The sequence below is a fragment of the Talpa occidentalis genome, unplaced genomic scaffold (genome assembly GCF_014898055.3).
Source record: "Talpa occidentalis isolate TD23 unplaced genomic scaffold, MPIMG_talOcc4v2.1 talOcc4.17, whole genome shotgun sequence".
NCBI classification, from domain to species: domain Eukaryota; kingdom Metazoa; phylum Chordata; class Mammalia; order Eulipotyphla; family Talpidae; genus Talpa; species Talpa occidentalis.
This window is the reverse complement of record NW_023601754.1, coordinates 45217609-45239973: the sequence shown is the minus strand read 5'-3', so window position 1 is coordinate 45239973 and position 22365 is coordinate 45217609. Positions and strand designations below refer to the sequence as shown.

Sequence of the window (22365 nt, the reverse complement as noted above, 5' to 3'; positions counted from 1 at the left end):
ACTCCAGAGCCGTAAAGCTTAATGTGGCAGCGCTGCTGCCTGTCCCCTCCTCACAGGATTTCCTGTTCTGCTAGAGTTGGTGGGTGGCCATGGGTGTGGAGTCAGGCTGACCCCATGTGACTCGTGAGTTATTCAGCTCAAGTCGTTCTTGACAATGCTTCCCATGCAGTCAGGTGAAGGTCAAAGATTACCAGCCAGGGACCATCTGAGTGCGTCTGCCTGCTGCTGTGTTCGCTTTCCTCAACCCTCTGCTGAGAAGCTGAAAGAGGTGAAGTCACTAGTCCAAGGTCACAGAGCTCGTGGGTGGTGGAGGCAGCTTGGAACCAGGGCAGCCTGTACCCAGGCCTGAGTGTTTCACCTGACCGCTGGCCTGGATCTGGTGCAGCCCTCAGTGGATAGGAAGTCCATGTATTGATTTTTCTCTTGGATTTGTAAAACAAGTGGCAGGGAGTAGGAAAAGCAGAGGAAAGCAAAAATTAAATCTGGGGCCCATGAAACTTATTAGAAATGTGGAGATGCAGATGTGGAGGTCAGGGTCAAAGCTCAAAAGCCTCTGTGGGTGCGACCAGGTGTGGCAGAGCTCTCGAGCCAAAGCCCGCCCACCGAGCCTGTCTTGTAATTCACCCACAACTGTTCCATTCTTTTGTGACTGCTTTTGTGCGCCAACAGCAGTGTTGAGTTGGGACAGAGACCATATGGTCTACAGGGCCTAAATTTTTACTCTTTGGCCCTTTAAACAGAAATCTCCCTGGCCCCTGCACAGCAGCCGCTGCTGTCATTTTTATTGTGGTGGCAAAGATGGTGGGAGAGAATGGGAGGCAACAGCGTATTCCCTTTAAAGTCCACCCCAGAGCGAGTGGGGCAGCATTACTGCCCTCTCCGTGGCCTGCCGCAGCGCCATCATCCCTGCCTTCCACTCCTTCCAGTGGTAGCTCGAGCCAGGCCTTTGAACCTTTAAATCGAAGGGGTTTTCATTCATTAGAAGTAACTGGACAAAAAAAAAAAAAAAAAAAGAAGTAACTGGACACTTCTGTGAAGCCCAGTGTGGAAGTGAATATCGCAGCTGACACATCCCTGCTGTGGCCCAACCTAGACAGCTAGTCCCAGACGTGCGTGTCACTTGGCTAAATGTCCACTGCAGGTGGCTTGGATTATTGCCCTCCTCATTTTCCTAACAGACACTGGGGCTTAGGTTTCCTCAGGATCCCACGTCCTGTCACTACATGGGACACCAGAGCCATCCTGGGATCTGCAGCCTCTGGCAGCAGAAAACAGAGGCATGTGCATGGGGCCGGGGGTGCGTCTCCAGGGCTGCTGACTGGTGGTCTCCTTCATTTACTCTGTTGGCTCTTGTTGGTCACTTCTCCCGCCTCGCCTATCAGGATGCTGTGGATGAACTCTGTGCATGAATTTGCTATTAAGCACAACCACTCAAATACCTTATCAGTGTTTTAAGTGATCCAGGTGGCTGAAGGAAGCCTCTGGGAATGGGCTAAGGTCTGTGGTGATGAGACTGACATAAAAGGTGTGGCTGAAATGGAGATGGTATGTATGTGTAGAATCCCCAAGGCACCACCCATTGTGTGCCTGATCTGTACTGGCCCTGGGAAGCTCTGGTGACTGGGGGTCTCTTTCCATTCTGCCCTCCAGGGGCCCAGAGTTAACTGGAAGTTAGTATTTGTATAGAGGTAGTTGCCATTTTCATAAAAAAGTTTTTAAATATCCAAAAGGGCAGGTGTATTAGGTAAAGTAGAAAGAAAAAGAAGTGCCTGCATAGTCATAGGCAGGTGAGCAGGAGAGCTGCCTCTGAAAGGGACAGGTTTGATAAAAGAGACTCCTGGTTAGACACAGTCTGCCAGCTGTCTGGAGAGGAGAGCTGCCAGTTTCCCAGGAAGTTCTCCAGGGATATGGCTGATCCTGGGCCCAGATTGCTAAAGCTCTCCTTTGACGCACATTGTATATGAAGTATACATTGTATGTGAAGTATATTTCCTGGGAATGTACATGTTGATTTCTCCTCCAAAAAATGCAAACAAGGAGAAGTCTTGCCTTCTTAAGTTTAAACCATTACACTTTTCCCTCCAAAATAATAGCAATCTGTTATCCCCAGAGGACAACCCCTATTTTCTGGGCTTTAAACTTGCTGAAGCATGTTAGGAAACTGTGGCGGGGAAGCAAATTTCAGAGCCTCAACTGACAGGAGAAGCTTGGAGTAGAAAGAACTTTATCCAGAACATGAGCTGTTTTCAGAGTGAGTGGGAGTGGAAGAACAGCTACTCAGGCAAAGAAAATGACATCTTGGACTCAGCCAGATTCCTCTGGCAATCGGGGTGGTTTTGCTGGCCATGCCTAAGAAGTGTGTATTTGGATGAACCCCAGGGTGGATGCCTCACACTTGGGGTAATGCATGCCACATCATGTTGGGAGACTGGAATCCACCCCCAACACACACTCCCTGGGATTCACATTGCTTTCTGTTCCTCTTGACATAAATCCTGCTTTTTTAATTTTTAAAGATTTATTTATTTATGCATACAAGAGCTGGGGTGCAGGCCAGAGATGCTGGCGGTGGGGTGAGAGGATTCACCAGGGACAGATTGGGGAACGGAACAGGCAGATCCACTGAAATACACTGCTGAGGGGAATAGCGGGGAGACAGGAGAGGGTCTGTGTGCCATGTGGATCACCTCTCTGTCCGGAGATCAAACTTATGCTGCAGTGGCTGTGGATAGCGTCCAGTGCTGTGACTTAACCACTTACGCCACCAGTCCTGTCGTTTTTAAATACTAAGCTTCCTTCGACTTTTCTGTGTGCACCCTTTTTGCCTAAAGGATCCAAATGTCTTTGGTTGGATTTTCAGATGTTCTCGTTGCTGTCATGTGATGTTGCAAGGACTGTATTTTGGCTTTGTGTTTTTGTCTGTGGGTGGATTTTACTTTTCAGCCTTTGTTTGGGGCCTGGTTGGCTGAATGCACTTGATTTTTGTGGTGTCAGGGAATTCTTCCCCGAAGAATGCCCTCCACTCTTGCCTTGGCTTCAGGGTTTCACCTGGGGCACAGAGTATTTAGGGAACTGGCCAATCTTAATACCCAGCACCAGCATTTCTTGGATTACTGTTTCATTTAACTAGCTCTTTGTCCGCCTGTCTTGTTTTTTCCAGCCCAGTGATTTCAAGGCAGCAGTTGTTTGGCTAGTTGGTCTATCTAGTAAATTTTCTTTGTTTTTTTATTTTAAAGATTTATTTATGCATACAAGAATTGGGGTACAGGCCAGAGATGCTTGGGGTGAGAAGATTCACCAGAGACAGAGTGGGGAACAGAACAAGTGAACTGACTGTGAAATACACTGCTGAGGGCAGCAGTGGGGAGACAGGAGAGGTCTGCTGCACCATCTGGGTCACCTCCGTGGCTGGGGATTGAACTCATGCTGCAGTAGCTGTAGGTAGCTTTGTAGTGCTGATGCTTAACCCCTTGCACCACCAGGAAGGCCCCCCTTTCGTATTTTAAAGCAAATCCCTGATCTTGTCTCATTTCACCCATACATTTTTTCAGGATAATTCTCTAACTTAAGGTGTTGTTTGTTTGTTTTAAACATAACCATTATCAGGCCTAACAACATTAACAGTGATGTAATACCTCAAACACCCGGGCTGGCTTCAGATTTCTCCACATTCCCCAGTGTCTTTTAGCTGTGAGTCCCAGCACTGCTCAGGTCCAGCGTCTCCCGCGCTAGGTTTGTGCCTGCAGCTCTAGTAGTGTCCACGGTATTGGGCTTGTTACCTTGGAAACGGAGTGATGTCACAGAACCAGTTATGAGCACCCTGAGAATGTTAAGGGAAAGGCGACCAGGAGCTCATTTGCTCTTGGTTTCTGGTCGATGAACCTAGGTAGTAAGGACACTGAAAAACATGTGCAAGACCCCGAGGTTTATTTCAAGAGTTTCCTGCCTCTGAAACTCCCTCAAGGAGGTCCTGCCCCTGTGGCTGCTTCGCCACATCCTAAATTGAGGGAAGGTCTTGGGGGGCCTTGGCTCCATGCCTTCGCGCCTCGTAAACGATTGTCCTGCAGGGTTGGATCCGGGGATCCTGGACTTGTGCTTTTAGGCCTGTCGTTAAACATTTGAAGAGGCGGAGCCGCCTTGTAATTTTTGTAATTTTGTCCCTAGTTAATAGGTCATTCAGAGCCTACCAGGCAATTTGTTGAGAGTTTGGGCAGTTAATGATCATAACCCTGACCTTCACATTAACCTAGCTGCCTCTTGTCAAGAGCACTTATGAGCTTCAGGTAACAGTCACAACTCCCACGAGTTTCCATATTTTGGGTTTTTTTGTTTTTGTTATTTGCTTCTCTTTTTTTAAACCAGGTAGATCCACAAACCCAGTCCCCTTTCAACTCTGATCCCATCCTCTTGTCTCGAAAGTTTCCATATCACCAGACTTCATCTGGGTAAATGGTCTTTGTCCCTTCTTCTGGGGACCCAGTTCTCCTTGTGGCTTTTCCTCCTGTTCAGCTGCTTGGTTCTTGTAGCACCGAGGTGACTGCTGAAGAAGGGGAGATGGCGATTTGGCAGTTCAGTCATCGGGACCTGTTGGCAGGGGACTGTGTCAGACTGAGAGATGTGCAGATCACGGTGGTCCCCGAGGGGAGCTGGCTGTAGCTCCATAGAGAGAAAACACTGCTTGCTAAGCTTTTCCATGGGGTAGCCCATGGTTAGGGCTATCCCCGGCACACATGCACTCCCGCTTGCTGGTTTTTAAAACCAATGGGTGCTATTTGGTACTGAACTGTGTACTTGCCACACAGCCCCCACGTCAGCGGCTTTACCCATATCTCGCCTGACCCTCAGCTCTTTGGGGTCGGGATGCAGTTATCCCAGTATACAGATGAGGAAGACCTGAGTCTGGTTGCCTGGAGCATAGGCCAGGGAAGAGGCCAGGTGGGTTGAGTTCCTTGGTCTGCAGGGTGATGCCCAAATCTGTAGGCTGGTGGAAGGAGCTGGCCCATTGGGAACCATGAGGTTTCTTTGCCAGGCATGGTGTTTGCCAAGCCCTTGGAATGTGACCAAGACATCACTCTTCTGCACCCCTGGAGTGCACCAGTGGGCATTCTTCAGGACGGACGTCCAGATCTAGTCTTTGACCCGAGAGGAGGAGCCACCAGCTCTGCAAGGGGCTACTGCAGTGTCCTGGCAGCCCAGTCCACGAAGCACGGGGCAGATGTGACCCCAAGCCTTACCCAGACGAGGCCATGTTCCCAGGTGGTCTCCCTTGGCTCTTGGTCTCCTGCTGTGGCGGGTCACCCGCCAGCCTGGCCGGTCCAGCTTCGGGGACAGAGTGTCTTGGCCACGCCGGCACGTCAGGGTTGCTCTAGAATGCTTGTCTCAAGAGGCTTTGGCAGGTCTAGGTAGAAATGATTAGCACAGTGGGGCTTCCCCCACTTTTCTTGGGGGATTATGTCACAGTCTGTTAGGCGTGCTCCCTCGGCATTTAATTCCACTCTGAGATGGGTTTTGCTGGTAGTCTGTGAAGCGGCACCTCGTAAGCCTGCTTGCTCTCCTGTAAGGCTGCCCTGGTGCCGTCACGGTGGCCCACAGGACTTCCGCCCTCTGTCCCAGCTGGTCTGAGTTGGTCTCTTGTTTTCTACTGAAGTGAATCTGAAGAGAATGGACCTCATTCTCAGGCGGGACATTTGGCAGGGACGCCCCAGTGTGTAATCAGGGCCCCCTGTCAGGTGACGAGGCTTGCCTGGGCTCTGAGGCATGTGGAGCATGGGATGGCCAGGTGCCACTGAGACTGCCTGGTGTCACCTTCCAGTGTCCCCTCTGGTATCCCCTGCTCCTTCATAAACGACCAACAACTTTTTTAGCCTCAAGTACTCAGTGCCCACTTGATAAAAAGGTATATATAGGTAGGGCCTCAATGACTCACATGTGCCCGGGGCTGTGCAGGCAGCAGAGAATCCGGATTCTCTGGCTCAGAGTCTTTGATCGTAGGCCGGATTTGTGTGCTGTGCTTCATCTTGGAAAGTCCTAGAATCATTCTTGGTGATGGTTTACGCTTTGGAGTTGCTTGGCTGGCCTTTCGTGCCACTGGCCCCAGGGGCAGGATGTGGAGCAGCCTGTGCCTTCGTCCAAGGCAGCGGATGGCGGCAGGATAGGCACGGAGGCCACCGTGTCTGTACCCTCCAGTGGCAGAGCTGAGGGAGTATGGGGGGGCGGGGGGCAGACAGCTCTGGCTCACCGCCCCAGCCCCCTGTCTCCGAGTCTGTCTCGGCACAGGCTTCTGTCATTGTAGTCCCCCTACGGGAACAGCGCTGAAAATGAGGTTCTCAACCCTGCCCAAGTAACAGTGCTCAGAAGCGCTGTGGCATCTCGCAGGAGTGGAGGAGTCTCCCCCTTCCACTTCTGACCTCATGGATGCAGGAAGAACATGGGGTCGGAGGAGGAAAACCAGTGCGCTTCTGGCTTTTTCTGTGTCACCCACCGGCTCTCTGATCCCCTCAAGTGTCTTCACCTACTCTGCCTTTAAGTCCCTCATGTCTGAAACAAGAGGCTGTTCTCCTGTCCCTTCCTCTGGGACAGGTTCCTCCTGGTTCCAGGGAGGTCTTTGGCTATTTGCTGTGTGCATCAGCTGGGTTTCTGGGTGGCCAGGCAGTTGCACCATCCCTGCCCTGTGATTCTGGCCCTCCGAGAGCAGTTTCCTTCCCAGACAAACTGGCGAGTAATGTTGTTTGTGCTTTTCTTCAGGGAATACCAGCCTCTATTTCTCCATCTGCCTTTGGGCCTTGTACCGCTCCCTTGTGTCTGCCTTGCTTGTCTGCTTCTCCTGAGGTGCCACCACCTTAGGACTCACCCACCGTGTCCCCTGTTAGATCCGTGACCATCTCCAAGCCACAGGAAGTTTGCCAGGCTGCTGAGTAACACCTTCTCCCTCCTCTGGGAGTTTGCCACAACCAGTTTCCCCAGTCGGGCGGTGCCTCTACTGTGGGTGAGGCCATCCCCGCTGCCTCTCCGGGCAGAGCTTTGTGCCTCCTGTGGGCCGCGCCCCAGAAGGCGCCTCACTTGTCAGGAATGCTGTCCAGTTGACCTGGCGGAGTCTTGTGGGTCGGCCCCGGGCAACCTGGCTGTTTACATGGGGTGGAAAGCCTGCAAGGCCCCATCTCTGTGTTGTTGCCTTTGAAACATCAGAAGGCTCGGTGTCCTGCATTTTGTATGTGAGAGCCGCCCTTGACCTTTGCTCGGGAGGCCCTTGGCCCTAACCCTTTTGAATTAGGAATGAGAGTTAAGGGAAAAGCCCTTTCTTGAGGGCCTTCTTGACCTTTGAGGAGCAGCATGGGGAGGGGGGCGGGGTGGAGAATAAAGGGAGCAGAACCCGTGAAAGGGCCTGAAGGAGGCTGAGGGAAGGGGGCAGTTATCTTTTCACTGCAAAGCCCTTCCCGAACCTTCTGGTGCTGGCCTTGGCCTTGCTCTCCTACTGCGCCTGTTCCCACACTGACCCCGCCCAGACCTTTTCTACCTCCATGAGTTCCCTTCCTTGGAGGTTAGGTTTCGGGGGTCCTGATCTCTTTGTGTCTAGTTAATTTGGAAGGAACTTTTTAATGCTCTCACATGTTCATTTCCAAGAGGAACTTGAGGGAGCATTTGAAACATAACATGTTTTCTTTTTTTTTCTAAACCAGCTCCTGTACTTGTGAAAACTGTGGGTTTGGCTCAAAAACCGGAGTCTTCTCTCAACTTCACTTCTCCCTTCCTGACCCTATTTATCCCCTCCCTGCCCCCCAAGGTGTGCTGACATTCAGTCCCATTGGCAGCAGCTGTCCTGTTTTTTGGGAGTACAGGGGTTGGGGTGACATGGTGGGGTAGACAAGGTCTGGAATCTGTAGGATGGGGAGCCAGGAGGGATGCGGGAGGCAGGGCAAGTCAGGTGGGAAACAAGGGGGAGAGCAGCAGGCGAGGGCCATCCTGTGACAGCCGCCCCCCTTCTCCAGCCACTCAGCCCCCCTGCCTCTGGCCCAGCACTGTGGAGCTGCCAGGGTGTGTCAGATGTTGGAACCCAGGGAGCAGAGCCTGTCCACTGTGCTTCCCTTGGGCTTTTGTAACATTCCTCTGGTGTCCTTGGCCTCCTGTGGGTGGGGCCCAGGCATCCGCGGGCTGTCCCCCGTTAGCACCACGGCCCTCTCCCACTGGCCTCGTCTTCCTCCCATGAACCTCCAGAGGTCTGGGCCCCGGTGGCACCCTGGCCACCATGGGAGGGAGGCTAGTCCGTTTCCTGAGAGAAGCAGTTTCTGTGTCCCAGCGCGTGTCAAACACTCAAGCAGTGCTATCTGGGCCCACTTCATTGGTAGCACAAGTTGGCGAGTCCCTCAACTCATCTGACCCCAGAACCTCGGCCCTTTCTCCTAAGAGCTCCAGTCTGTGGAACCTTTCGGGAAAACCCGACTTTGGCTTGGTCCTGGGGTTGGTGGCAGTACCTTTAAAGTCCATCGGTGTCCCACCACCCCCAGCCAAGATAGACAGGACCAGACCTTTCAGAGGGGAGTGTGAGGGGTGGGACGAGAAACCATGGCTCCCACGCCTTCCCTGGACCTCTCACTGGGGTAGGCCACTCTCACTCCCAGCAGCCTTTGCGAACCCATTGCCCTCGGGGGGGTCTCCTCTTAAGCCCCATGTTCATGTTGGCTTTGGGGTTGGTTTGTAGGGAAGATGGCGAGTTGGAAGAAGGTGAACTGGAAGATGACGGGGCCGAGGAGACCCAGGACACCTCGGGAGGGCCAGAGAGGAGCCGAAAGGACAAGGGGGAGAAGCACCACAGCGATTCTGACGATGAAAAGTCTCACCGGAGACTGAAGCGGAAGCGGAAGAAAGAGCGGGAGAAAGAGAAGAGGCGGTCGAAGAAGAGGAGGAAATCCAAGCACAAAGTAAGTCTGGCAGGGTTGGGGCTTCTCAGGGGCTGCCATTGCCTGGCTCAGGGCTGGTCTGGCAGGCCAGAGGGCACTGTTAATAGTGTTGTTTCTTCCTTCCCCAAATTGGATAAAGACCTTTTTTATAGCATTTGTAGCTCATGCTCCATTGCCACCAGATGCCCCTAGGTGAGGTGTTTCTGAGTGGAGCACAGAACCCTTCTGGCACTTTCCAGCATGGGTTGTCCCAGGGCTAACGCCACCAGATGGGCCTGCCTGCGGCGGGATCACTAAGTCCCCTGCCCTGTCCCCCAGCGCCACGCTTCCTCCAGCGATGACTTCTCGGACTTCTCGGACGATTCGGACTTCAGCCCCAGCGAGAAGGGGCACCGCAAGTACCGAGAGTACAGCCCCCCTTACGCACCGGTGAGTGGGGGCCACTGCACATCTCTCTGATTCTTAGGGATCTCAAGGTCTATGTCTTTTGATTTTCTTTGAAACCATGGCCCTTTGCTGTAGAATGTCTGGGCCCACTGCCCAGCCTTCAGGTGGGAACCCATCCGCAGAGTCCCTAGAGGCTGGCATCGTGCCCAGGGACAGCAGCAACACCCAGATGGGCATGTTGGTTCAGGGAGCAGTAGTAGGGTTCTTGGTGGTCTGGACCCAAGGCCCTGGGCTGACCCCTTTCTCTCCCCTTCAGTCCCACCAGCAGTACCCCCCGTCACACACCACGTCCCTGCCCAAGAAGGCCTACTCCAAGCTGGACAGCAAGGGCTATGGCATGTACGAAGACTACGAGAACGAGCAGTATGGTGAATATGAGGGCGATGAGGATGATGACATGGGCAAGGATGACTACGACGACTTCACCAAAGAGCTGAACCAGTACAGACGCGCCAAGGAGGGCAGCAGCCGGGGCCGAGGTGAGGCCCGCAGCTGCCCCTCCGGGGCATACATGCAGACCTCGTGCCAGGCTGTTCAGGCAGGGTAATGGCCAATGTGGCTGACAGGTGTTTACTGGAGCTCACTTCCTGGTCAGTGGGAGAGAGAAGTGACAGTTGCGCTCTCTGATCTGGGCTAGGGTAACCGCAAGCGACTGCCTCTGCCCTCAGTAGCCTCCCATTCTCCCCCTCCCCCATGCTCCCAGTTCCCTCACCTGACCAGGTGTGTCTGCTGCCCATGGGATTGCCACACCTCTGAACTTTGAACCTGTGGCTGTTGGGAGGATGGTGGGGGAGGGCAGAGGCCCAGCCATTTTAGCCACCATCTCCTGATGAGATTTCCTAGCCCTGGGACGTGCCCAGAGTCTTCCGGCAGCTTTTGGCCAGGCGTTCTTTTCTTTAGCTGACGCTCCTGGACAGGCTCTGCTGTTAGGGGAGTGTCTCGTCTTCACGTTAAACAAGTGAAAAGAAACAGGTGAAATTTATGTCGACAATGTATTTTATCAGCCTAATACATTCACAGTCTTATTTCAGCATGTAGTCAAAATAGGCTGGTGTGATTGTACCCTCACTTGATCTGAAATCCAGTGTGCACCCTTCACTCACTACATCTCTTAGTCTTGCTCAACCATTTTTCGGATCCTCAACAGCTACACGTGGCTGGTGGCCTGGGTACAGTGGCAGGCAGGCTCCTGGATGCTGCGGCTCATTGTGGAGAGGGCCGGGGGCTGCTGAAAAGCTGCTCAGGCAGCAGGGAAGACTTTTGGGGCGGGAGAATGAAATAATTCAGGGTCAAAGGGTGGATTGATTTCTTTCTCGCTGGTGGGGTCTGCTCTGTTTGGGGCCCTGTTTCACTGTCTGACTCTCCCTGCAGGCAGCCGAGGCCGGGGCCGGGGCTACCGTGGCCGAGGGAGCCGAGGGTCTCGAGGCCGAGGCATGGGCAGGGGCGGCCGAGGCCGGGGCAGAGGCTCTGTGGGAGACCACCCGGAGGACGACGACGACTTCTATGAGGAAGAGATGGATGTAAGCTTTCTCCCGGCCCCGGGGTGGCTGGCTGTGGGGCCGTAAGTGCTGTTGGGAGTAGCCTGAGAGGCTTAAGCTGAAAAGAAAGCATCTGGCGGTAGGCTTAGTGTTTCATTTATTTTGCCTTGAAATAGAGGAAACCTGCTTGTGGTTCAGAATTGAAAAGGTACCAGAGGGTGAGCTGTGAAAATAGAAATCTCCCACTCACTTCTGTCCCCAGCAGCCACTTAGTTCCCATCCCTGAAGACAGGTAGCCTGAGTGTGTCCTAGCGTGCGTCCTGCCTCTGCAGTCAGGGGCTTACTTTCTCATCCCCCATATACCTGGTCGTTGCCCTCCCCATTCTGTTCCTCTGGGGGGCCTTTCCCTGCCGGTGTGCAAGGGAGCCTCATCCCTGTTGAGGGACAGTCTATTGTGCAGTGTGTGGAGGCGCCCTGGTGGCTTTGCTGGTGACTGACTGAGAGTTCTCAAACTTGTGCAGGGGAGGACTTGGACCACTCACTGCTCAGACTGGTGTGTGCAAAAGGGGTGCAGATAAGGTCTGCCATGTCTCGCTTGCCCATCTGTGTCTGACGCTGTCCTCAGCGGGCACAGGTTGTAGTAAGGGACCATGCAGTTGGTCCTTGAGTGACACCTTCCTACTCTCTTCTCCCTGGAATTCCAGTACGGAGAAGGTGACGAGCCCCTGGGAGACGAGGATTACGACGAATATTCTAAGGAGCTAAACCAGTACCGCCGCTCCAAGGATGGCCGAGGACGAGGTGGGTATCCCGGGCGAAGCATGGGGGGCTCCTGGCAGCTGCTGGGTGTGGGGTCTACCTGGGGGAGACAGCCATTAACGGCAGCTCTCTCTGCAGGGCTCAATCGGGGTCGAGGCCGGGGCTCCCGAGGTCGAGGGAAAGGCATGGGCCGAGGCCGAGGCCGAGGTGGTGGTCGAGGCATGAACAAAGGCGGCCTGAACGATGACGAGGACTTCTACGATGATGACATGGGGGTGAGGCGGCTTTTCATTCCAGTCTAATGCTTTTAGCCAGGGCTCCTTTTCGACCTTTTCTCTTTTTTTTTTTTTTTTAATTTATACAATAGCTGGGGGAACAGGCCAGAGGCTCAGGAGGGTGAGAGAACTCACCTGAGACAGAGTGGGGAGCAGAACAGGCAGGCAGACCAAAAGCACTGCTGAGGGAAGCAGCGGGCGTGACAGGAGAGGTCTGCCGCACCATGTGGGAATCTCCCTGGCCATTGGGGAATTGAACCCACGCTGTGGAGGCTGCAGACAGCCTCACAGCACTTCGCTCAACCCGTTGCGCCACCTGGGAGGCCCTCGACCTTTTTTCTTTAATGAGATGTCCTCTGAGGCCCATGCTGGCCCCCTGCTCCCATCAGTCGATCCCCCGAAGACCAATCAGCACTAATCGCCTCTCACGGGGGACATGTCGCTGGTGGACCCTCTGTTGCTGAAGCACCTGCAGTCAGCTATAATGAGTCTCTGAGGTTCAGAAGGTTCTAGGTGACCCTTCCTGTAAGCCTTGGAGAGTTTTAGGAAGACAGGTGCCCAGACCCCACAGAGAGCCTCACTGTGGCGTGGCCTCTGGTCAGTGCTATTGTTAACTGTGAACCCTCTGTGAATGGAGTGGTCATCTCCACTGGCCAGCTTCCTTACCCTCATCTCTCACAGCCTGTCTCCACGCGGCCTGCACAGGGCCTCCCCTCCCGTCCTCAAGCATGCTCTGTTCCTCACAGGACGGCGGCGGAAGCTACCGGAGGGGCGACCATGACAAGCCCCACCAGCAGTCCGACAAGAAGGGCAAAGTCATCTGCAAGTACTTCGTGGAAGGGCGGTGCACATGGGTAAGGGGCCAGCTGGAGTGTCTGGGGGCACTGGGCACAAAGCTGTGAGCCCATGGCTCTGTGAGTGTTGGGGATTCCCTGCTATGGAGATGTCTGGGGACCTGGAAGACTTGGTTCTCTTCTCAAGTGACTGAAGACCCAGAACAGCATGGGGTTTTCTTGTTTTTTTAGGGTAATTTTTTGGCCAAGATTTTCAACCTATCCCTATGGCCTCAAACATTACTAGGATGGCTATAAGTGCAAAGGTGTGCTACATACCAGTTACATTATTACAAACTCTCCTGTTGGAGAGGAAACTGTTAAGGGGGGTGGGGTGGGAAGATTGGGTCAGACTTGACCTTCAGGGTGGAATTCATTACCAGAAGATGGGCCATTTCAATGGAGTTCTGCAGGAGTTCAGTGTAATCTAGTCTCAGTTCGACCAGCCAGCTTTTCAAAGATAAAAGTAGTGGACCGATGGTGGATAGTAGTGGACCATCTCCCCACGGAGTAACTGCTCTTGCCTCTCCATAGAAAAAGGTGTATATTCCAAACAAATGTGTATATAAACATGTGTGGTCCTTACTATAGACACAGTTTATACTGGGGAATGTGAAGTACATGAAGCAAAAAGAAAAAGAAAAATGAGTAGCTATTTCTGAGAGTGCGGAGAATGGTTTTAGAACACTTCCCGTCTGTAGTTTACTTGTGTCTTGCTCACACTGTGTTCAGCTGCAGATAACGGAAAACTCAGCTGAACCATGCTGCTTAAATACATTGACGTGAGTCTGTCAGAACAAGACACCTGGGCTGGGTGGGCCATGCAGGGCTGGTGCTGTGGGCGTAGCACCCTGAAGCTCCCTCCTCCCTTTTATTCCGCTCTCCTTAAGCATGTGGCTTTTGTCCTCTTGGTTGCACGATGACTGCTGTGCCTCTCGGTGTCATCTAAGGGCCAGTAAGGAGACATTGGTAAAGGGATTCTTGTTAAATTCAGGCATGTTGTCCTTCCTGGGAACTTTGACCTACTATTGATCAGAACTGCAAGGGAGGTCAGGAAAAAGGGTAGTTTCAGCTGGGCAGTGACTTTCTAAACAAAATTGGGGATCTGTTAGAAATAAAGCGTGGACCTGGATAGTGACTGTTCTGCCACAGAGTGTAGATCAGAGAAAGGGAGAAGGGAAGGAAAGAAAGGAGCATGGGAAAGAAGCAGTGAAAGGCCTGTGATGAGGGCTGGGAAGGAGGTGGTATGCTTTGTGGGGACCCACACTGTGAGCCTGTTCTTGCCTGGCCCCTCCATGATTCAGCGTGACCAGAGTTGCTTCCCTTTGCAGACGGAGTAAGCACATGATCTTGTCCTGCTGACCCTTTCCTGGCTTCTCTTGCAGGGAGACCACTGCAATTTTAGCCATGACATCGAGCTACCAAAGAAGCGAGAACTGTGCAAGTTTTACATCACCGGGTTCTGTGCCCGAGCTGAGAACTGCCCCTACATGCATGATATCCTTTGGCGCCCACGTCTGAGCCGTTGGAGGGGACGGGAGTTCTTTCCCCTCCTGGTAACCAGAGCTGCCCTTCACCGCATGGGTCTCTGTGGCTCCCTCTCGTTTAACCCTCGCTGATGACCTGTGATGGTGGGTCTGCTCGCCCCCTCTGCAGATGAGTCAGTCACCTGGGGCACTTGTGCTCTCTGCTCGGGCCTCTCTGCCCTTGCCTGTTACCTCAGTCCTGAGACTTCAGCTGGCTGTAACCACGGGCAAGTTGCTGAACTTCGCTAACCCCGTTGAGTGAGGCCTTGACAGCCCCAGGCCAGCAAGGTGGGCGGGAAGCACACTGGAGCAGGCCTCTGGAGAAGCTGCGGGCCTCATCGAGGGTCTGAAGCCAATGTGCTGTGTGGCCCTGAGCAAGTTTGGTCCCTGCTCTGGGCTCGTTTCTCCCTCTCCAGACACAGGGTGGATTCTGCCCGGGGCAGGGTTGGGGGGCCCACTTAAGTGAAGCTTTTGCCTTAATTTGCGATGAACGTGACTTCCCGTGTAAGCTGTACCACACGACGGGAAGCTGCATCAACGGGGACGACTGCATGTTCTCCCATGACCCTCTGACTGAAGAAACGAGGGAGCTTTTGGATAAGGTGAGGGTGAGGAGTGCAGTCATAACTGTGGGGAATAGGGGTGCTATCCACTGATGGGGCACTGCAGCTCTGCCTGGTGTGATTGGGAGTGGGCTGTTTCAGAGCTTATGGGTGCATGCATGCGTCTTCTCTGCCTGATTGGCTGCTGCTGCTCTTCTGGAAGGCAGTTACAAAAGGGAGTGTTGCCTGGGGTGTCTGCTCGCATTTCTAGTGATTTTTAAGCTGTTCCTTGAGAGAGCCCAGGATGCATAAGAGCTGCAATTGGGGTGGGTACTGTTAGGGTGGAAATGTCCGATGTCCCTTTCCAAGGCTGAAGGGTTCCATTATTCAGTAGGAAAAGTGCAGGGAAACAAGAGGGCTCCAAGTGGGCTTACTTCCACCAGGTAGCATTTGAAACATCCTAGTAGCTGTTGTTCTTCCTGAGGGATCAGGCTTAGAGTTTCAGAAACCCCAAGTTCCTGTCCATGCATCCCAGGGAGTGGGTGAGCGGACATGTGCCCTTTCAAATGAAGGCTTTCCTGCCTCTAGTTCCCAGAGCGTCTATCAGAGTGTGAGCCAATGTCAGGTGCCCATCTGTCAGTGGCTGTCCTGTGTAATAGGTGGCGGGCTGCCTGGGGGATTTGAGGAGAAGCCCTGCGCCAGCAACAGGATGCTATCCTCTCTGCTTTGGCGAGGGTTCCTGGGCTAAGTTCTCATCTTGCCAGGCCCTTTGTGGACCCATTACCCTGGGAATAGGGTGTTGTAACCTGTAGCTATCCTGCATTTTGTGAGTTAAGACCCAGGCTACTCAGTTGGGAGAGTCATTGTGGTTCCACTTCTCATTTGAGGAACTGATCAGTGTCTGACAGAGGAGTGCCCCCTGCTGGAGGCTCGCGATACACGCTCTAGACCGGTGCCGTCCAGTGGAACTGACAGAATTGCGCATGTCATTTTTTTCTAGTAGCCAGGTTAAAAACAAGGGAAAAGAAGCAGATGAAATGAATTTTAATAATATATCTTTTTAAAACCCGTAATCCAAAGTATCATTTCAGTAAAAGGTAAATGCTGAAAAAAAATTAAGATTTTTGTTTGGGGGGTACTAAGTCTTTGGGATCTAGTCCTCATTTCTTACAGCTCATGTCAATTTGGACAGTTTCATCTACCCAGTAGTCACACATTGGACAGCACAGCTCGAGCTGCCTTATTAAAAGCCAAACACAAACCACGATGGCACATTCCAGGTTCCGGCCACAGATGTTCTGAAAGCAACAGTATCGTCCCCTATCTAAAGTCAAGTCTCACTAGGTTAAAAATGAACCTTGAGCCTGGAAGAACCTTTCCAGAATCAGATTCGGGTGGTCAGAGAATTAGAGCTTACAGTGAGCCTTTTTGAAGGGCCTGACCCAGCCTGACAAAGGCACGGGCCACCCATCCCTCCTTGCCTGCGTGCAGTTGCAGCTTGGTCAACCCGGGCTGGGGGGCAGTGGGGCTGGGGCCCCAGGAAGGCCTTGGATCCAAGCCAGGATGCCACTTAGGACCAACCTCCAGCCACCCCTTCCTGAGAGGTCTCTGGTCTTTGTCCCACCTCCCTTGTCTTCAAACTTACCGTCCCACCATTAGGTGACATTTCCGTCTGTCCCGACGCACACACCAGGTTTTGCCATCTGGTTTAGGTCTGAAAACATGCTTTCCTTTGGGGTTGGCCATGAGCGTTCTGTGGGAGTGAGCGCCGGGCAGAGGGCGAAGCGTTTCTCTCACCTACCCCTTGGTGTCCCCTCCCCTCGCCCCGTCCACTTGGCCGCGCTCACATTGAAGTCTGTGTTGTCTTTCCGTGAACCACGCGTGTGAGTCGCATACATTCTGGTTCTTTGCCTTTAAATCCTTCCGTTACATTTAATTGCTTTTTTGTTTTTGATCTTTCTTTGGTGACTAAGTTGATGTTTTCTCCAACAAGAAATTTTCAATCACTGAGAAAAACATGTCTTGTTACACTTGTTTGTGTTATAGTTGTGGTGTCATCCATAATTGTCTGTTACTACAAAGCTCTGAGTTTTTTTTTTTTAAGATTTTTCTTTTTCTTTTCTTTTTTTTTAACATTTATTTATTTATATAAGCACTGGGTACAGTCAGAAGTGCGGGAGGGTGAGAGAACTCACCAGAGTCAGAGCGGGGAGCAGAGCAGGCAGAAGGACCGAAGTACACTGCTGAGGGGAGCAGCGGGCGGCAGGAGAGGTCTGCGCGCCATGTGGGACCCTCCGCCGGTGGCCGGGGAGCAGCCGGGGATCGAACCGGCGCTGCAGAGGCTGCGGGCAGCTTCGCAACCCAGCGCTCAACCGCTGCGCCACCGGGGAGGCCCTGAGTTTCTTAGTATACATGCCATGAGGGTTTTTGGTGGTGGTTGTTTTTTTTTTTTTTTTTGGTGGGACCCTCTCTGGTGTCTGGGGAACGAACCAGCACTGCAGAGGCTGCAGGCAGCCTCTCAGCCCAGCGCTCAACTGCTGTGCCACCAGGGGAGGCCCAGTATACATGCCATGAGTTTTGACAAAGCTACAGTGTCCAATAGCTACCCCACAATCTAGATGGAGGAAATTCATCCCATCATCCCCAAAACTCCTTTGTACCCTTTCTGGTGAGAACCCCCCAGTTGCCAGCCCCTGGAGACCCCTGATGTTGGGGGGTGTTGTCTATACCACCTTACAGATCTGGCTGCTTTCACTGGGTGTGAAGCATCTGAGGCAGCTGGTTGGTGGGGACTGTCTGTGGCTGAGACGCACCTCCATTGTGTGGCGGTTCTGTTTGTTCACCTGGTCTGCAGTTGAAGAACATTTTGGCTGTTTCTGGCTAGGGCTCTTTCTCTTGACTGGGAGCTTGCTGCTCTGGCTAGATGCAACCTGGCCCAGGCTTGGCGAGGCAGCACTTGGCAGCAGTCCCTTGCTGGGGAGAGGGTGCTTTGGCTGTTGGAACCCCCTGGGATCACTCAGAAGCAGTCAGGGTAAGAGTGGTTGTGGGTCCCAGCAGGACATCCCGCCCAGGATTGCTCGTCCACTTGAGGATGTTGCAAGGTCCCCTCGAGGGGCAAGGGAGGCTTGGTGGCAACTCAGGTGGAGGAGGTGCTCTCCAGACAGCCGGGAGGCTGTAAGCCCATTGAAGGAGGAGGGCCCCCACGGCAAGGCCTAGCTGAGCAGCTCCAGTGCAACCAAGAGCACGAGGAGGAGGCCCTCTCTCCAGGAGCATGATGGGTCTGGAGTCTGCCATGTGCCCACCGTGCCGGTAGGTAGCTCTGGATGGAACCCGCGGCCTCGGTCCTAAAGCCAGTCTGATGGAGGAGGGTGCTGCTGGCAGGTGTCCTGGTCACCAGTGGTGGGAGAAGTGTGGTCGTTCAGCGGGCAAACCCAGTGCTTGGAGATGGAGGCCCGCAGCCTGGGAAGGGGGCAGACAGCAGGGCCTGTTCAGTGGCTGGACAGTGGTGCCTTCTCCATGGGATGGGAGAAAGTTGTGGTCATGTTTATTTCTGTTTAATGAGGTATAGTTGCTAAGTCCTGCCTTGAGGGCACGGAGTGGCCATTGAGAGGGCTTAGCAGGGCAGGCCACGGCTGTCTCTGTTGGGTGAAGCTTGCTCTGCCTGCATGCAGGATATGGTAGGGAGACTAGACAGGAGGTGATGGGGCCGGGACAGAACGTGGAGGTGAGGGGGGCAGGCCAGCCTTTGGGAGGGGAAGTCAGAGCCTTAGCGCCTCTAGCCCCGCCCCTCCTAGCCGGTGTGAAGCAGCCTTGGTGTGAAGCAGCCTTTGTCCGCAGCGCAGGGAGCTTTGGGGCGGGGGGTGGGGCTCTTGTCTGTCCTTCTTGCACCTATGTTTATCCAGCAAAGGTGAGAGAGGGCCACGTGTTGTAGAAATTTCCAGGAAAGGCAGATCTATAGAGACAGAAAATAGGGTGGTCATCACGGACTGGGGGCGACAGGGTGTAGTTGCTTAGTGGGTCTTTTAGGGTGACAGAATTTCTAGACCTAGTTAGAGATGATGGTCGTACAACCTCCTGAGTACTCTAACTGCCCTTGAATGGTGAAATGCTTAGTACATTTTATGTAAAATATTCTGCACCAAACAGGAATGCCTCCCCTGCCTGCTGTGCCAGAGAGTAGACGCCAAAGGGCATGGTGGTCATTGGTCTTACAGCGTTAGATCCTTCGGGGCCTTGCATTTTAAGAGATTTCCTAAAAATGCAGCTCTCAGCACTGGGGTCCTGCCCAGCCCGACTCCAGCCCTGGCCGTGGGAGGCTCACTCCTCTCACTTCCTCCCTTCTCACCTGCAGATGTTGGCTGATGATGCAGAAGCGGGTGCCGAGGATGAGAAAGAAGTGGAGGAGCTGAAGAAGCAGGGCATCAACCCCCTGCCCAAACCACCCCCTGGTGTGGGCCTCCTGCCTACCCCGCCTCGACCCCCTGGCCCCCAGGCCCCAACCTCTCCCAACGGCCGGCCTATGCAGGGTGGCCCTCCACCACCCCCACCACCGCCGCCGCCACCACCCGGGCCCCCTCAGATGCCCATGCCGGCACATGAGCCGCTGTCCCCGCAGCAGCTGCAGCAGCAGCAGGACATGTACAATAAGAAGATCCCCTCCTTGTTTGAGATCGTGGTCCGGCCCACCGGACAGCTGGCTGAGAAGCTGGGCGTGAGGTGAGTGCAGGTCAGGCCGCTGTTCTGGGCTCAGCCAGGCTTCCCCATGGCGGGCCAGTGTCCTGCCTCTCTCCAAAGCTGTGGTGTCCTCGTCTGAGACCCCCACGTCTCCTCAGCAGTGTGACCCCCACCCTTGCCTGCAGCCCCTCTCACAAACCCCGTTTCCTCCTCCTAGGTTCCCCGGACCTGGTGGACCCCCAGGGCCCATGGGCCCTGGGCCCAACATGGGACCCCCAGGACCGATGGGTGGCCCGATGCATCCTGACATGCATCCCGACATGCACCCCGACATGCATCCTGATATGCACCCCGACATGCACCCTGACATGCCGATGGGCCCTGGCATGAACCCTGGCCCGCCCATGGGACCCGGCGGCCCCCCCATGATGCCCTATGGTCCTGGAGACTCCCCGCATTCTGGAATGATGCCCCCCATCCCGCCAGCCCAGAACTTCTATGAGAACTTCTACCAGCAGCAGGAGGGCATGGAGGTGGAGCCCGGCCTCCTCGGGGACGCAGGTGCGCAGGGCCAGGGGCTGGGCTCACACATGGGTCCTTGGGACGGTGGCGTTTTCCTCCTTGCGCCGTCTTTGAAAGCATGACTCCGACTCCATCTCTGTCCTGTGAGTGGGTGAATGTTTTCAGTGGCATGGGGTTCGGTCCAAGAGAGTGTCAGGATTGTTGTCACTGGGAATGATTCGTATCTTAGAAGTTTTGTTGGTGTGCCTGAAATCAGGAGCGGGGTGCTGCTCGGCCCCCTTGTCCTCCCCCCCGGAGTAGTGGCCTCCTGGCGGTCCGGGCTCAGCTGCTGGTGGTGACCTCGCCACTCTGCCTGCTCTGTCCTCATGACCAGCCCTTTCCTGCTTCCTTGCCTTCCTTCCTTAAGGCTGAGGCGTGCCCGCGGCTGCCCTCAGTGACGTGGTTCCAGGAGGACAGAGCTTGCTCTAGCTGCTCCAAAGCAGTGGGGACGCTCAGTTTCACATGGTGGCTGCCGGAAGTGAAAGGAGCTGGGTGGGAGGGTGAAGGGCCCAGGCAGGCTGCGAGGGCCCCTTCAGCAGAGCCTCTCAAGCAGGGGTGAGCGGGTGGGGTGTGAGCAGGAGGCTGCCCCAGGCACGTGATGTAGGCTGAGGCTGCCAGGCACCCTGTTCGAGCGGGAAAGGCGCAGTGTGGCCTGGAGGGGAGCACGGGACAGACGTCCTGCACACGCTCTCTGCTGGCCATAGAGAGGCGGCCTCGGCACGAGGATGACAGGGCTGTAGAGGAACAGTTCTAAGACCACGGGTGGCAGGGGCCAGAGTGACAGTTTCTGCGCTGCCTGGAGTCCTGCTGGGCAGAGGTCAGGGGGCTGCAGGAAGCAGCAGGGCTGGGCTTCGAGGTTGGGAAACGCCTGGGGCTGACATGCCTCCATACAAGATGGGGAGCAGGTGGGGGCTGGAGGTGGGTGACTCACTGGGGTCCATAGCACCAGAAGTGCTACTGCGACAGCTGTGGCGGGGAGGGGGTTCTTCTGCTTTGCTGACACCTCCCTCCCCCCCCCCCCCCCGCTATGGGCACCAGCTGCCCACTGGACAGCCTCTTGGGGACATAGGCGGGGGTCAGATGTCCAGGCCCGAGGTGCATGAGTCTTTGGCATCTTAGCTGGAGTTTGAAGCTGTGTGAACAGGTGTTGGGGGAGCGGACCGACCATAGGAGTTAGGGAGACATGGCATGTTCTCAAGTGGTAATGGCAGGCTGCAGAGAAGGGGGTGCTGTCGTTCTTGTTCTTCCCTCCCTGTTTAAAAAAAATGTATAAACAACATGCTTAGGAAAAGGTCTGGATGGGGCCAGAACCAAAAGTAGGGCGGGCTGTTTACAACAGGTGTCTCTAAAGTCTCTTGTTAGAAGCAGCTCAGAGTCCCATCCACATATCCTGAAGTCCACCCTTCGGAAGTGTGCTGACCAGGGGTTTGTGGCGCAGGCCCACAGCGCCCCCAAGTTCTGAGCCAGCCTTTGCCACTTCGCATTCTCGGGGTGGAAGGCGCCCTTTCACATTGTGCCTTATAAACTTGTGTGTGAAACGTGTATAAACCATGGTTTCCAGCCCTGTAAGCTTCACCTCCCCCCTAGCTCTATCGCCCTGGAGGGTAGGTGACTTTGTTGCCCAGCGTAGATTTGAGGGGAGGGGGCCATTTCATGCTCGCAGTGCATTTCAGGGAGCAGTGCTGACCCTGGACGATGCCTCCTAATGCTCTCACGCCACACACGTCTTCCCCCACTCACTTGCGGTCTCGGGGTGCATCTGCTGGGGCTGCTGCCCATCCTCGGCTCAGATGTGGGTGGGTTTGTGGAAGGAGGTGGCTGGTGCCATTTGCTTTCCTGTCCTTGGGCGTGAAGGCAGGGGACCCATGTGCTTCCGGGGTGTTGTGTGGGAGAAACCACCTCCCTCACCTGAAATGCAAGGGCACGTTCAACGTTCAGAAACCACGTGGGGTTCAGGAAGCCTGAGAGGTGGGACCCCTGGGAGCATCTGGGTGGGCTCACGGCCATAGCAACGTTCTGGTGTTTCGTTCTGTTCCTGGTGGAAAGTTGTTCCCCCGAGGGGGAGCTCAGGCCGTGTGTGGGGCGCTCGCTGCGAGAGCAGGCTCTGTTGGCGGTTGCAGAGAAGCCGTGAAGCTGGGCTCGCCGCAGCTGATGAAGCAGATCAGAGTCGAGCAAAAAGTGAAAGATCCCTCAGTCCGTCTCCCGAATGTCATTCCCAAGGGACTGTTTTCTGTCTGTCTTTTCAAAGCTTTTCCTTTGCGTTTTATGAACATCGTGCGCCGTTCCGTCCCGTGTTCACTTCATGAGCATCTGCGCATGTCACTAAACCTCGCTGTGAACCCCATTCTCAGCGGCTGCATCCTCTGGGGCCTCTTG

At 54.4% G+C, this 22365-nt stretch overlaps 1 protein-coding gene across 5 annotated transcripts in view; it reads left to right on the top strand.

Moving 5' to 3' along the window:
* Window positions 1-22365, top strand: part of ZC3H4 (zinc finger CCCH-type containing 4) — a 33492-nt gene that overhangs the window by 5797 nt on the left and 5330 nt on the right. For all 5 annotated transcript variants that reach the window (XM_037516848.2, XM_054697257.1, XM_054697258.1 and 2 more), the window contains 11 exons: window positions 8696-8915; window positions 9213-9323; window positions 9598-9820; window positions 10713-10861; window positions 11524-11620; window positions 11717-11853; window positions 12600-12707; window positions 14072-14183; window positions 14705-14814; window positions 19106-19470; window positions 19646-19989. In XM_037516848.2, the coding sequence (XP_037372745.1) occupies window positions 8696-8915; window positions 9213-9323; window positions 9598-9820; window positions 10713-10861; window positions 11524-11620; window positions 11717-11853; window positions 12600-12707; window positions 14072-14183; window positions 14705-14814; window positions 19106-19470; window positions 19646-19989 (1976 nt within the window). The remainder of the gene's footprint in view (window positions 1-8695; window positions 8916-9212; window positions 9324-9597; window positions 9821-10712; window positions 10862-11523; window positions 11621-11716; window positions 11854-12599; window positions 12708-14071; window positions 14184-14704; window positions 14815-19105; window positions 19471-19645; window positions 19990-22365) is intronic.